The following is a 14,677-nucleotide window of genomic DNA, read 5'->3' on the forward strand; positions in this document are numbered from 1 at the left end:
ATTCGGCCCTGCATGGAGAACAGTGTCCTTCTCCTTGGGACAGAATACAGATGACTGACTTCTGTCCATCCCATCAGCCCAGTGTCAGAGAATCTCTACCCAACCAATTAGGTAAAGAAGGGATTAAAAACATGCACACATGCCGGGCGTGGTGACACACGCTTATAATCCACACGCTTGTAATCCCCACGCTTGGGAGGTGGAGACAGGAAGATCACACAGGTTCGAAGCCAGACACACTGGCTTAGGAGACCCTGTTTCCAAATAAAACTATAAAAAATGGGTGTCTGGGAGTGTAGCCCGGAGGTAGAAGGGTTCCTAGGAACCCCAGTACCACCAAAAAAAAAAAAAAAAGACAACAAAGTCACAAATACATGAAAATGTATTGGGACTGGCAAACTAAAGAAATCATTTATAAGTCCAGCACTCTGATTAAAATAACACATGCTAAGCCAGGTGTGGTGGTGCACACTTGTAATCCCAGTGCTTGGGAGGCTGAAACAGGAGGATCACGCAGGTTCAAAGCCAGCCTCAGCTACTTAGTGAGGCTCTCAGCAACTTAGCAAGACCGTTTCCAAATAAAATATAAAATAGGTCTGAGAGTATAGCCGGGAGGTAGAAGGCCCCTGGGTTCCATCCTCAGTACCACAAAAAAAAAAAAAAAAAAAAAGCTACAACTTTTTTGGGGTTTGGGAGGGGTTTTTGGTGGTATAAAGGGATAAATCCAGGGGCATTCTACTTCTGAGCTATACCGCCATCCTCTATTATTTTACTTAGAAACAGGGTTTTGCTAAGTTATCACATGCTGACCTCAACCTGCAATCCTCCTGTTCAGCCTCCCAAGTACTGGGATCACAGGTATATGCCACCACGCCCAGATTATGCTACAACTTTTAACCCTGAGGAAAGAAGGGCAGCCTTACCAAGAATACTGTTTGCTGTTAGCGACTGTGTCTGGAAGTCCTTTATGTCATACACTTTCCCGTCAATCACGGTCCAGAAACCTCCGTCTTTGTTGTGGTTCTCCAAATCGGCTTTGCGTATTAGTGTCACTTCCTCGTTATTTCTACAACTCTGACCCGTGAAAAACGACTCTGTGTACAGAGACAAAGTCATTCATTCAACAGAGCAGAGCAAACAACACGAACGAAGGGAAAGGATGAGAGAAGTAGACAAATTCACAACCACAAGGGGAGAATAAGGTACCTCTTGGTAACTGATGCTCTGAACAGAAATTCTATTAAATACAGTAACATTGTTTAAAAAGCTTACACAGCATGAATATCAAATCTGACTATATGTCAGGCAATAGAGAAACTCTCAACATATTTCAAAGAAATAAAGTCACAGAGTATGTGTACTGACTATAATACAGTTAAATTAAAACTAGGTAGCAACAAAAAAAATCTCCATATATTTGAAAATTATAAAATACATTTCTAAGTAACCAGAAATTCCTAGAAAACTAACTATGTAAATTAGAAAATGCATTAGGATGGATGATAATTAAAATATTGCAGATCAGAACTGCAACACACAGCCACAGGCGTACATAGGCATCTATGCCTAACTGTAGGTACTGGGGAAAAGAGCAGCAGCATGCTTGCCATCTCAGTGCTCGGGAGACACAGTCAGGATGGACAGACAGCACAGCCAGCCCCAGCAATCTAGCAAAGCCCTCTTCAACTTAGTGAGACCCTGTTTCAAAATAAAAAAATAAAACAGGGGTAGGGGTATGGCTCAGAGGTAGAATGTCTCTGGGTTCCATTCCCAGTGCTCAAAAAAGAAAAAGGTAAAATTTACTTTTAAATTAATAAACATTCAATCAATAAAATTCTGTTGTCTCACAATGATACTCAAAAGAGTAAAACCTGATTGGTCACCTTTGGAAATACTAGGACACAGCACAATATTATCAAAAACAACTGCAGGTAGTGGTATGCGCTTGGATCACATCCTTCAAGTTAACCAGACTGCCGAGCAGGAGCTGGAGGGCGACTTTACAGAGGACAAACAATACGTGAGCTCTCTCGGCCATGTGAACAGAACTAATGGAGTCCACAGGAGTTCACTGGAGCCGCACGAGTCCACAGGAAGCCCACTACACGCCCTCGGACAAGAGGCTGACCTGGTACAAGGGAGTGCAAGGCTAATCAAGCCCACAGATTTAACCAGCCAACTTGAGAAAGTGTAAGCAGAAGACTACCACTGGGCTGGAAATGATCATGAGATCAAGCAAGTTCAAGAAGTCTCACAACAACTGACCTGCTTTTCTGAAAGTAAACCCCAAGGAGAGAATGAGGGGGAGGGGGCCCAGAGCTGTGCTGCAGAGGGATAAGAAGCTAAGGCACACGTACGACAACACGGCAGTGGGAGGCCACCCCGGAGAACGCGGCATGGGCTTTGTGTTAGGTTGAGTAGTCATTGGTAATATTGGGAGAAAGGTGTTTATCCAAAGAACTAGAGATCAAACCTAGAACCTTGTTCGTGGTAGGCCAAGAGTTCTACCAATGAACTCTGCCCCAAGACTATGGTTTGTTTTGGTTGTTATCATTAAGACATAAAATGCCTTAAAATGTTTTAAGGACACAGGCATGATTTAAAATAATTCAACTAAACAATAAGACAAAAAAGCGTGGGAGAAGAAACAGAATGTGAATGCTTGTTAAAGCTAAGTTCATTATACTATTTTTCTACCTATGTCTATGTGAAAAAAATTTAGAAATACATGCATTTCAAATATATTAGTATCCTAACAAGCAAAACATTTCTCAAAAACTAAGAAAAAGCCAGGCATGGTGGCAAACGCTTATAATCCCAGAACTTGAAAGGCTGAGACAGAAGGATCAGAGTTTTCTGACAGCCTCGGCTATTTAGTGAGGCCCTTTTGCAACTCAGTGAGACCATGTTTCAAAATAAAAATAAAAATAAATAAAAATAAAATTAAAATTAAAAGCCGGGCATATGGCGCATGCTTGTAATCCCCACGCTTGGGAGGCGGAGACAGGAGGATCACACAGTTTCGAAGCACTGGCTTAAGAGACCCTGTTTCCAAATAAAAATATAAAAAATTAGGTCTGGGAGTGTAACCTGGAAGCAGAAGGGTTTCCAGGAACCCCAGTACCATCAAAAATAAAAAATAAAAATAAGAAAAATAGAGCTGTAGGTGTAGCTTGAAGGTAGAATGTCCCTGGGTCCATCCCCAGTACCAAAATAAATAAACTGAGTATAGAAATATCACATAATCAGGCCAGGCATGGTGGCTCACATTTGTAATCCCAACACTTGAAAGGCTGAGACTGGAGGATCGTGGTTCGCAGATAGCCTCAGCTACTTAGTGAGGCCCTTTGCAACTCAGACTCTGTTTCAAATATAAAAAGAATAAAAAATTGGGCTGGGGGTGTAGCTCGAAGGTAGAATGCTCCTGGGTTCCTCCCCAGTAACACAAAAAAAAAAGAAGAAGAAGAAGAAGAGGAGGAGGAGGAGGAAGTGGAGGAGGAGGAAGAGGAGGAAAAGGAAAAGGAAAAGGAAAAGGGAAAGGAAAAGGAAAAGAAAAGAAATACCACATCATCAACCTTTCCTCCTCTGGCTATATACCTGCCAGAAGTGAAAGCGGGAGGTAAGGGATCTGTGCACCCATACTCACAGCGTGACCACTGGTCATTCTCAACAGCCCAAGGGAAAGCAACCCAGTGTCTCCTGACAGATGAACTGGGGCATGCACATGCAGTGCAATGCTACGTGGCTGCTAAAAGACAGGCAATCTGGCCCATGGAAAAACATGGATGAACCATAAAGACACTGTTCTAAGTGAAGTCAGTCAGCAAAGAAGACAAACATAGCATGATTCTACTTATATGAGGTGTCTAAAGTAGTCAAATTCTGAGAGGCAGAAAGAGGGAAAGCAGTTGCCAGGGGCTGAGGGGAGTGAGGAATCAGTATTTGACAGTTTCAGTTGGAGAAAAGGAAAAAGTTCTATAGATGGATGATCTTTATACAACATTAAGCCACTGACTATTTATATAAAATAGTTTAAGAAGCCCAGTACAGCAGAGCATACCTGTAATCCCAGTCACTTGGGAGGCTGAGACAGTAGGGTTGCAAGTCTGAGACCATCCTGGCAACGTACCAAGACCCTATCTCAAAATGAAAAATAAAACAGGGATATAGCTCAGAAGTAGAACACCCCTGGGTTCAATGCCCAGCACTGGGTGTGGGGAGTTAAACTAGTGAATTTAATCACAACTGAAGGGGGGGATCTACTTTACCCTGTCAACCAAAAGACTATTCACAAAGAAAACTACAGGAGGAAATTCTACCAATCTTGTATACATCCTTCCAAAAAGGAAGAAGGAACACTAGCCTCCTCGCTCTGCAAAACTAGCACAGTCCTGTGATCAAAACTGAATGTCTAGTATGCTTCAGATTTTCAAGGCCATCAGATAGTTCTCCTCCAACTAGCCTATATTTTTATTTGTGAACAGGCTATATAAAAGTGCTAACAGGGGCTATATGGGAGCTATCCTCTTTCTGAATTATAGCTTTCTTAGAGGGAAGGGATAATGGTTATCAGTAATTTGTAGAGTATTACAAAAAAAATTATAGGCTAGAGGAAAAGTATAAGAAAAATGACAAACACAGATACCAAGAAAGCCCAGGACGACATAAATGTACATGCAAAATTGGTTTAAAAAATTTTTTAAATTTTAGACATGTGCCCAGCCAGGAAGTGGCACATGCCTAAAATCCTAGTACTTGACGGGCTGAGACAGGAGGAGGCTGAGACAGGAGGAACACAGGTTGGAAACCAGGCTCAGCAACATAGTGAAGCTCTCAGCTTCACTGTTTCTTTCCCTCCCTCCCTCCCTCCCTCCCTCCCTTTTTCTTTCTTCCTTCTTTCTTTCTTTCTTTCTTTCTTTCTTTCCTTTCTTTTCTTTTCTTTTCTTTTCTTTTCTTTCTTTCGTGGTACTGGGGACAGACCCCAGAAGCATTCTACAGCTGAGCCACACCCCCGGCCCTACTTTTTAGTCTTTCTTTTGAAACAGGGTCTCATTTGAGTTGCAAAGGCCCTCACTAAGTAGAAGTTGAGGCTGTCCACAAACCCAGATCCTCCTGTCTCAGCCTGCCAAATGCTGGGACTACAAGTATGAGACACCATGCCCAGCTCAGAGACCCTATTTCAAAATAAAGAATAAAAAATAGGGCAGGGGGTGTAGGTCGGAGGTTGAATGCCCCTGGGTTCCATCCCCAGACCCATAAATAAATAAATAAATAAATAAATATCAAAGCATGAACTTCTGGATGTCCAAGTTTCATTCCGATTTGGTCCACATCACTGACTGCCTACAAAGCACCTGTCCTAGCCCATCGAAGTCAACTAGCAACACTGGTTTTGGGAAGTCAGCCCAGACCAATTCCTGCCTTCTGAACGCTTATCTATCCACCTCAACAGTACCTCCTGAAGACACCTTTAAGGAAAGTGTGTTTCAGAACATTTTAAAATAGTCCATTTCAAGCCAGGCGTGGTGGTGCATGCTTGTAATTCCAGCATTCAGAAGGCTGAGTCTGGAGGATCGCGGTTCGCAGACAGCCTCAGCTACTTAGTGAGGCCCTCTGCAACTCAGTGAGACGCGGTTTCAAAGTAACAAATAAAAAATAGGGCAGGGGGTGGAGCTCGGAGATCGAATGCCCCTGGGTTCCATCCCCAGACCCACAAAGAAAGAAAAATAGTCCATTTCAGGACTCAAGGACACATGCTAATAGAAGTCTTCTGTAACTGCCACCCACATCTCTTCTGATCTGGAGGACATCTATTTCCCACTCACAACATTGCCATCTGTGGAAATGGCAAATAACAACTGGTCTTCTTTGTGAAGTGTTCGTTCAGACAGAAAGGCAAGAGGGGAGAGATGAAGACAAACTGTCCTTCCTCCAGGGAAGGCCTCTAAGGCAAAGTGCCGTACCCATTATGCCAGGCCAGGCCAGCTCCTCGTGGTCATCGCGCTCCTTCCCCGGGGCCAGGTGGTTGAAGCGGTCCAGGTGCTCCAGCAGGCCACCCAGCAGAGGAATGGCTCCAGCCTCTTGCATAAGACCAGCATTTTTACTAAGCAGAAGCACAATAGAAACCACTAGTTCTGGAAGGAGAACACCTACATGTAAAAAAAAACAACAAAAGCATTAAGATTTAAAATGTTAAAAATGCTATATAATCTCACACTCTCTTTTCAAACTCAAAGTCACAAAAACAAGGGGTGCTTGTCCCTTCCACAGGATTATTCTTTTATTTTGAAAGAGACTTGTATAGCCATCAAAACCCTCAAAGTTACAAAACCTTTTTCAAGAACAGTTTCAAACAGAACTATAAACTATAATCTTTTATTCAAAAAAGCAAATGCTTAGCACCACATTTGCCATCAGATAAACAGCACTCAAAAATAATGCTCTAATCTCACAAAAGCTACTTTAAGAAATAACAGGCAATATTGCGATATATTATTATTCTGACGGGGCAGCTAATTCTTATGCTGTCAAGATAAAACCAAACATTACCACTGACTTCTTTATCGAAGTGTTAAAGTGGTAGTATAAATCTAACCCACCAATTATGTTTAAAGAAATATGACTCCCATCCCAGGTAACTTAATACCACAGAACTGCCAGTAACTAAAACAAAAATTGAAAAGGAAAAAGACAGGACCAGAAAATTTACAGAGGACATGCACTCAGTCTTATCAGGAAAATAAACATTTTGGCTTTCACCAGTCTTTTACAGTAAGCACGTCAGTTCGTGGCCAGCCTCAGCCACTTAGTGAGGCCCTCCACAACTTAGTGAAACCCTGTTTCAAAATAAAGAATAAAAAATTGGGCAGGAGGTGTAGCTCAGAGGTCGAATGCCCCTGGGTTCCATTCCCAGACCCACACACACACACACACACAAAAAAAAAAAAAATGAAAATAAAAATAAAGTCAGCACGTGTCCACAGGCAGGAAAAGAAACACACCAGTGAAGTCCCCTTCCACAATGCAGGCCACTTCCGCAAAGTGCCGCCAGCTGGTGGAAGCGATGCTGGCTGCCACGGGCAGCATGTCGCCGATGTGCGTGCAGAGAAGGGCTGTGTACTTCTTCAGCAAGGAACCAACACCCATTAGCTCAGGACCTTGAAGAAAGATTGAGAATATTTCATTTTCACCATTAAAAGTTTATTCTGTAACCAAACAGAACTGCTTCACTATTTGACTCTCAGTATGCTCCTCTAACCTAAAATAACTTACCAAACAGGAGCCTGATATCTTTAGTTCTCTAGTTCATGTCTCTCTCTCCATCCCTCCTTCCTTCCCTAACTCTCCTCTCTTCTCCTCTCCTCTCCTCTTTCCTCCTTCCCTCCCTCCTTCCCTCTTCTCTTGACAGTACTGAAGAGCAAATTCCAGAGCTTTGCACAAGCCAGGCAGGCAATCTGCCACAAGCTGCATTCCTAGAACTACCCGCACCCTTTTATTTTTAAAACTTTATTTTTGAGGCAGAGACGACTAAGTTCCTTGGCTTCTTTTATATCATATAACTTGAAGAACAGTGAATGTAATTAAGTTGAAGTTGTTGAATTTGATCATGTTGAAAACTGCATCACACAGTACCTACAAATACGGGTCTGCAAATACTGAAGTCTTAGTTTATATTTTTCTTTAAAACCTTATATCTGGCCAGGTGTGGTGGTGCAAACTTATAATCCCTGTGCTTGGGAGGCTGAGACAGGAGGATTGCACAGGTTCAAAGCCAGCCTTAGCTGGCTCTCAGCAACTTAGTGAGACCCTGTTTCTAAATAAAATATATTTTTAAAAAATAGGTCTGGGAATATACCCCGGAGGTAGAAAGCCCCTGGGTTCTACCCCCAGCACCACAAATAAATAAATAAATAAATAAATAAATAAATAAATAAATAAATAAATAAATAAATAAAACAAAACCTTATATCTGGAACATAAATGCTTATTTTCTTAAAGTTCCAAATTATTCCCAATGAATGAACCAGGCACTTTTCAGTCTCATAAAATCTTCAGCCTTCTGCCCTCATAATTCTTTTTTTTTTTTTCTTTTTTTTTTTTTGCGGGTCTGGGGATGGAACCCAGGGGCATTTGACCTCCGGGTTACACCCCCTGCCCTATTTTTTATTCTTTATTTTGAAACTGGGTCTCACTGAGTTGCAGAGGGCCTCACTAAGTAGCTGAGGCTGTCCATGAACCGCGATCCTCCAGGTCTCAGCTAACCGAATGCTGGGATTACAAGCGTGCGCCACCACACCCGGCTCTGCCCTCATAATTCTTAATAGCTTATTAGTCCTTGTGACTGTCTGTCTTTGAAACAGTCACCTATTCCAGAATATACATTTACCTATTGAAACTGAAAGTTTCCATCACCAAACGCCTAACTCTTTCAGGAAGCAAGTCATTTTAGGAAAGTAGCCATAAAAGTATTGACAGAAGCAGAAAACCTTCCTAATCTCAGAGAGAGCTACCAGAGAGCCATGCCCTTCCTTGGTGCCCCTGAACAGGCACCACATGCCCCGGCACGTGTGATGAAGAGCGCTTCAATGGCACCGCTCCCATCTGCACCAGCACCCTGGTATGATCTCAATTCTTAAGTGAGACGTCTTGGGCCCAAGACTTGATCCAAGTCCGACAGCTACAAACCCACCAGAGTTGTAAGTGAAACCCACCGCTCCTCCCACTACACCCAGCTGTTGTCCCAGTGTGATAGAAGAAAGTCACCAGTGTTTCCTGAGTAACCTGTGGAAAACCTGACAAATCTTTTGTAAGACTAAACTAAACATAAAGGGAACGCCAGGCGTGGTGGCGCACGCTTGTAATCCCAGCATTCGGGAGACTGAGACTGGAGGATCACGGTTTGTGGACAGCCTCAGCTACTTAGAGAGGCCCTCCTCAACTTAGTGAGACTCTGTTTCAAAATAAGAATAAAAAAAAATAAGGTAGGGGGTATAGCTCAGAGGTTGAATGCCCCTGGGTTCTATCCCCAGACCCGCCCCACCCCAAAAAAAGATTTAAATATTAAGAAAGAAATAATAAAAGCCAGGCATGGTAGCGCACGCTTGTAATCCCCACGCTTGGGAGGCGGAGACAGGAGGATCGGCAGGTTCAAAGCCAGGCTCGCTGGCTTAAGAGACCCTGTTTCCAAATTAAAATATTAAAAAAAAACAGGTCTGGGAGTGTAGCCCAGAGGTAGAAGGGTTTCCAGGAACCCCAGTACCACCAAAAAAAAAAAAAAGAAATAAAAGATTGATGAGTCTAATATAGATTATTAGATCAAAGAAAGTGGATGCAAAATAAAGTCTCCAAAACCAGTGCTTTTTATAAGATAAAAACTACACATCTGGATACAAGCTAGGCATGTCAAAAAGCCTAAATTAAAAAGATCCAAAGAATCACAAGACACTTTGACATCTGAAGAAACTTACTGGAAATGTCTGCAGTCTGACCAATACTTTCTCCTGGATAAAGTTTACTGATAAGTAAACGTTGAAACCGCAATAACAAATCCAATGAAGCAGATCTTTCACGACTGTGTTGCTCAAAGTCCAAACACGATGAAATCCGACGAGCAACATCTTTCAATCTGGCTACGGTCTGAGAAGCGATGTTTCTATGCAGAAGGAAAAAAATTTGCAAATCAAATAAATTATTTCAGTTAGGAAGATGGAGGGGACATGGGCTGTGATATAAACTGGAAGCAAAAGCACAGATCATACACTCAGGTGACCTGCAGCTGTCTGCCAACTCCAAACATGTGAGGTGTCTCCTCAGTAAACAGACCGCAGGCAGAGCTGAGCAGAGGAGCGCAGGAGACTTGGAAGCCTTAGTGCCCTGCTCCACAACGCACTCCTCCAGAAGTTCACAGATGAGCCAAGCTCAGAGCAGATTCCTCTCAGAAACCCAGTACTTGGGAGGCTGAGACAGGAGGACTACAGGTGTGAGGAGGCCTCAGCAACTTAGCAGGACCTCAGCAATTTAGTGAGCCTCTGTTTCAAAGTAAAAATAAAAATATATATATATGGCTGGGGTGTAACTCAGAGATAAAATACCCTGGCTTCAAGGCCCAGTACTGCTCCCCACAAAAAAGGAATAATTGGAAAGAAGAAAGTCATTAGAGTTCACCTAAAACTGCATTTCTAATATATTAACATGATTTTTTTTGGGGGGGGCGGGTCTGGGGATGGAACCCAGGGGCATTCGATCTCCGAGCTACACCCCCTGCCTTATTTTTTATTCTTTATTTTGAAACCGGGTCTCACTGAGTTGCAGAGGGCCTCACTAAGTAGCTGAGGCTCAGCCTCCCGAATGCTGGGATGACAAGCGTGCGCCACTATGCCCAGCTAACATGATGTATTATTAAAGACAAGACTCACCTGCACTATTCTATCTGCCTTACAATTGTGCCTTTAGCTCATACTCAGGGTGAGCCTGGTCCTATAGAGGGCAACCAGGGCTTGAGATATGTGAAGGAAAACGAAGGTAGGTAGAAACAGCCCCAGGTCCGCATGGCAAGTACCTAAAGAACATAGTAGCAGCCAGGCCCAGAGGTGCATGCCTGTGATCCCACTACTTGTGAGGCTGAGAGAGGAGGATCGCTGGAATGAGGACAGCCTCAAGACCCTGCTTCAAAATAAATGGCTGGATGGTGTAGGTCTGAGGTAGAATGTTCCTAGGTTCAATCCCCAGTACCGAAAAAAGAAAAAGAAAAAAGCAGCAACAGCAGCAGCAAGGAAAGGAGCAGCTGCTGGGGCCCCAAGTGTACGCTGTAACCACGGCCATGAGTCATCGGCACACTTGGGGAACAGACAAAACCAGGAGTCTCTCGAGGCAACTAGAAGATGAGCAGATGCTTCTGATTCCACGAGCAGAACACAAAGGCATGAGTGCAAGGACAGAAAGACACAGAGTGGGGGGCCCTGCAGAAGATGGAAAAACACAAGAGTGGGGGCCTCCAGGTGATGGGGAGACAGAGTGGGGGCCTCCAAGTGATGGGGAGACAGAGTGGGGGCCTCCAGGTGATGGGGAGACAGAGTGGGGGCCTCCAGGTGATGGGGAGACAGAGTGGGGACCCCCAAGAGATGGGGAGACATAGTGGTGGCCTCCAGGTGATGGGGAGGCAGAGTGGGGTGGCCTCCAGGTGATGGGGAGACAGAGTGGGGTGGCCTCCAGGTGATGGGGAGACAGAGTGGGAACCCCCAAGAGATGGGGAGACAGAGTGGGGGCCTCCAAGTGATGGGGAGACAGAGTGGGGGCCTCCAGGTGATGGGGAGACAGAGTGGGGGCCTCCAAGTGATGGGGAGACAGAGTGGGGGCCTCCAGGTGATGGGGAGGCAGAGTGGGGTGGCCTCCAGGTGATGGGGAGACAGAGTGGGAACCCCCAAGAGATGGGGAGACAGAGTGGGGTGGCCTCCAGGTGATGGGGAGACAGAGTGGGAACCCCCAAGAGATGGGGAGACAGAGTGGGGGCCTCCAGGTGATGGGGAGACAGAGTGGGGGCCTCCAGGTGATAGGCCTTCTGCTGGGGAGAGATTCTGAACACCAAACTTCCTAGTTCACACCAGGACACTGCCAGTATCGTGAACTCCTTCACGGGGGCTTGCACCCAGGGTCTCCTGAGGAGGGCAGCACCTCACTCTTGTTACACACAGAAACGCTGAGCGGGTCTGGGTTTCTTCTGATGCACACCTCACCGTGCAACTCCACTCCGCGATAACTTTCTCCCACAGCACTGTCACAGAAGAATTAAGCCCAGAGTCTGGTGCTGCGGGGTGCCCGAAGGAACCAAAGACAGTAATAAAAGACCACCGACATTTAGATGTATTGCCTTACTATAAAACAAGAACCATATCAAAGTGTTCCATTCCGATAGGGCTCATCAATCCCCAAAACTTCACAGCTCTTTATTTCCAAATAAAAATGGCCCCTTGCAAACTAAAGCTACAGTCTCTCTTAAACCAGTTTCCCAGCTTACTTTTGGCAAGCAGCAATGTCCTCCATCTAAGTTTCCTATGGAATCAAAGACGAAAAATATCTCCTAAATCCCTTACACCTTCAGAAAGTTTCTCAAGAACTGCATGGCCACGTCAGCACGTAACCACCCTCTAGTCTCCAACATATGAGGCAGGAAGGTGAACCAGTGGCGCCACAGAGGGAAGGGCGCACTATCAGTACTGACTTGACAAGCGTCTGGACTTTGGCATTCTGTTAGTGCAAGACTGTGAATACATTATTGGTTTTCTACTTTCCTTTTTTTTTTTTTTTTTTTTTTGTGTGTGTGTGTGTGTATGGGTGTGGTGGTACTGGGGATGGAGCCCAGGGTCCTTCTACCTTTGGGCTACACTACTAGACCTCTTATATTTTATTTGGAAACAGGGTCTCACTGAGTTGCTGAGAGCCTCACTAAGCTGAGTCTGGCTTCAAACCTACATGGATCTTCCTGTCTCTGCCTCCCAAGTACTGAGATTACAAACATGCGCCACCATGCCCAGCTTATTTTCCAAAATTTCTATGAAGCAGTATCTAATTTTACACTCAAATCTTGTTTCCTTTTCAATTACACCGTTATCATAAAGTGCGCAGAACCAATGTGGCACAGGACACACAGGAGACCACCCACGCTAGAGGGAGGGCAACACACCAGGGGCAGGCAGGCACCGGCAGCCTGCGAGAAGGCACACAAGGGAACCACACCAGAGTGTGATGGACGGGTGTAACTTTCTGCTAGTCACACTAATGAAAGCAGAAAGGAACACATAAAGCTAATTTTACCCCATGCTGTGATTTGCCTAGGTGGTCCCCAAAGGCTTGGCCCTCAGCTTGGCACTAATCTGGAGTGGTAACAATTAAGCAATGCTACAATCTTCTTTTGCACTAGAGATTGAACCCAGGAGCATTCTACTACTGAGCAACATCCTCAGTCCTTTTTTCTTTCCTTTTTTTCCTTTCTTCATCTTGCCTCAGTCCTTTTTTCATTCATTTATTTTTGTAGCAATAGGGATTATACCCAGGGGGGCATTCTACCTCCAAGCTACACCCAACCCTTTTTATTTCTTTTGTATGTGTGTGTATGTGTGTGGTACTGGGGATGGAACCCAGGGACATTTTCCTCAGAGCTACAGCTCCAGCCCTATTTTTTATTATTATTTTGTTTTGTTTTGTTTTTTGGTGGTACTGGGGTTCCTGGAAACCCTTCTACCTACAGGCTACACTCCCAGACCAATTTTTATACTTTTTTAAAATTGGGAAACAGGGCCTCTTAAGCCAGCGCGCTGGCTTTGAACCTGCAAGATCCTCCTGTCTCCGCCTCCCAAGCGCGGGGATTACAAGCGTGCGCCACCACGCCCGGTGATTATTTGTTTTGAAACAAGGCATCACTAGGTTGCTGAGGACCTTGATAAATAGCTGAGGTTGGTCTTGAACCTCCAATCCTCCTGTCCAGGCCGTGCCACCACGCCCAACCCTTTTGAGACAGGGTCTTGCTAAGTTGCACGGGCTGGCCTGGAAGCTGCAAGCCTCCTGCCTCGGCCTCCTGCCTCGGCCTCCTGCCTCGGCCTCCTGCACAGGTGAGATCATAATCGTGGACTGCTGCACTAGGCACGCTCAATTTAAAACTAACCTTCCCATGAGGGTCTTCATCTGCACCTGCCTGAGCCTCATCCTGAGGCTCAGAGTCTTTCATGTGTTCCTTGCAGACTCCAATTTCTCTTCCATGAGGATATTTAGAATTCACTCAACCTCTCTTCTGACTGATATTTAAAAGTCTGCTCATAGGCTGGGCATGGTGGTGCACGCTTGTAATCCCAGCATTTGGGAGGCTGAGACCAGAGGATCGCGGTTCGTGGACAGCCTCAGCTACTTAGTGAGGCCTTCTGCAACTCACTGAGATCCCGTATTCAAAATAAAGACTAAGAAACAGGGCAGGAGGTGTCGCTCAGAGGTCAAATGCCCCTGGGTTCCATCCCCGGACCCGCAAAAAAAAAAAAAAAAAAAAAGTCTGCTCTTCACCCTAAACCTGCCCTGGCTAAATTTCAGAGTAATCCTTCAACAGAAAAACAAATGTGGGGGGTCCTAGAGTGCTAGATTTCACTAAATAAATATAAAAAAAAAATTACCCATTAAAACATGCTACAGCTCTTACTCTACCTCAGAAGCTGCTGTATAAGCTGGACCAGAGGCAAACACTGCTTGCCAGAAGACTCATAGATCCCTGTATTAATGAGGTCTTTATCCAAAGGAGTCCTGCTCCTGTGGAATGTGGAGGCATTTGCTTCTTGTTCATCAATTTCTTTTTCCTTCTGTGCTTCCTTTTTGGCTTCAATATCCTGTAATTCATAAAAAAGAGAAACTGGTGACCAGAATCTCATTAGCACATGTGAAGACAAGCGGATAAGCTGCAACTACACCGTCCAGCTATCCAAGCCTCCGTGAACTAATGCACACACTTAGCAACGCTGGTCCACACATCCCAACACTGAGTTGAGGAGGGCCTCACTAAGTAGCTGAGGCTGTCTGCGAAATGCAATCCTCCAGTCTCAGACTCCCAAATGCTGGATTACAAGTGTGTGCCACCACGCCCGGCTTAATTATTTTTTACTTAATAAAATGAGAGAAAATACTTAAAAGTTTTATGTTTCCG

General features: G+C 44.7%; 1 protein-coding gene across 1 annotated transcript in view; it reads right to left on the reverse strand.

Annotated features, from left to right (window-relative positions):
- HERC2 (HECT and RLD domain containing E3 ubiquitin protein ligase 2) overlaps positions 1 to 14,677 on the reverse strand; it is a gene marked incomplete at both ends in the record, with an annotated part of 162,678 nt that overhangs the window by 96,623 nt on the left and 51,378 nt on the right. The window contains 5 exons of the mRNA XM_080692883.1: positions 924 to 1,094; positions 5,964 to 6,149; positions 7,002 to 7,157; positions 9,468 to 9,652; positions 14,185 to 14,363. Coding sequence (XP_080549009.1) covers positions 924 to 1,094; positions 5,964 to 6,149; positions 7,002 to 7,157; positions 9,468 to 9,652; positions 14,185 to 14,363 — 877 coding nt within the window. The remainder of the gene's footprint in view (positions 1 to 923; positions 1,095 to 5,963; positions 6,150 to 7,001; positions 7,158 to 9,467; positions 9,653 to 14,184; positions 14,364 to 14,677) is intronic.

Source organism: Muscardinus avellanarius, assembly GCF_963383645.1.
Source record: "Muscardinus avellanarius genome assembly, chromosome: 3".
In the NCBI taxonomy this organism is placed as follows: Eukaryota; Metazoa; Chordata; class Mammalia; order Rodentia; family Gliridae; genus Muscardinus; species Muscardinus avellanarius.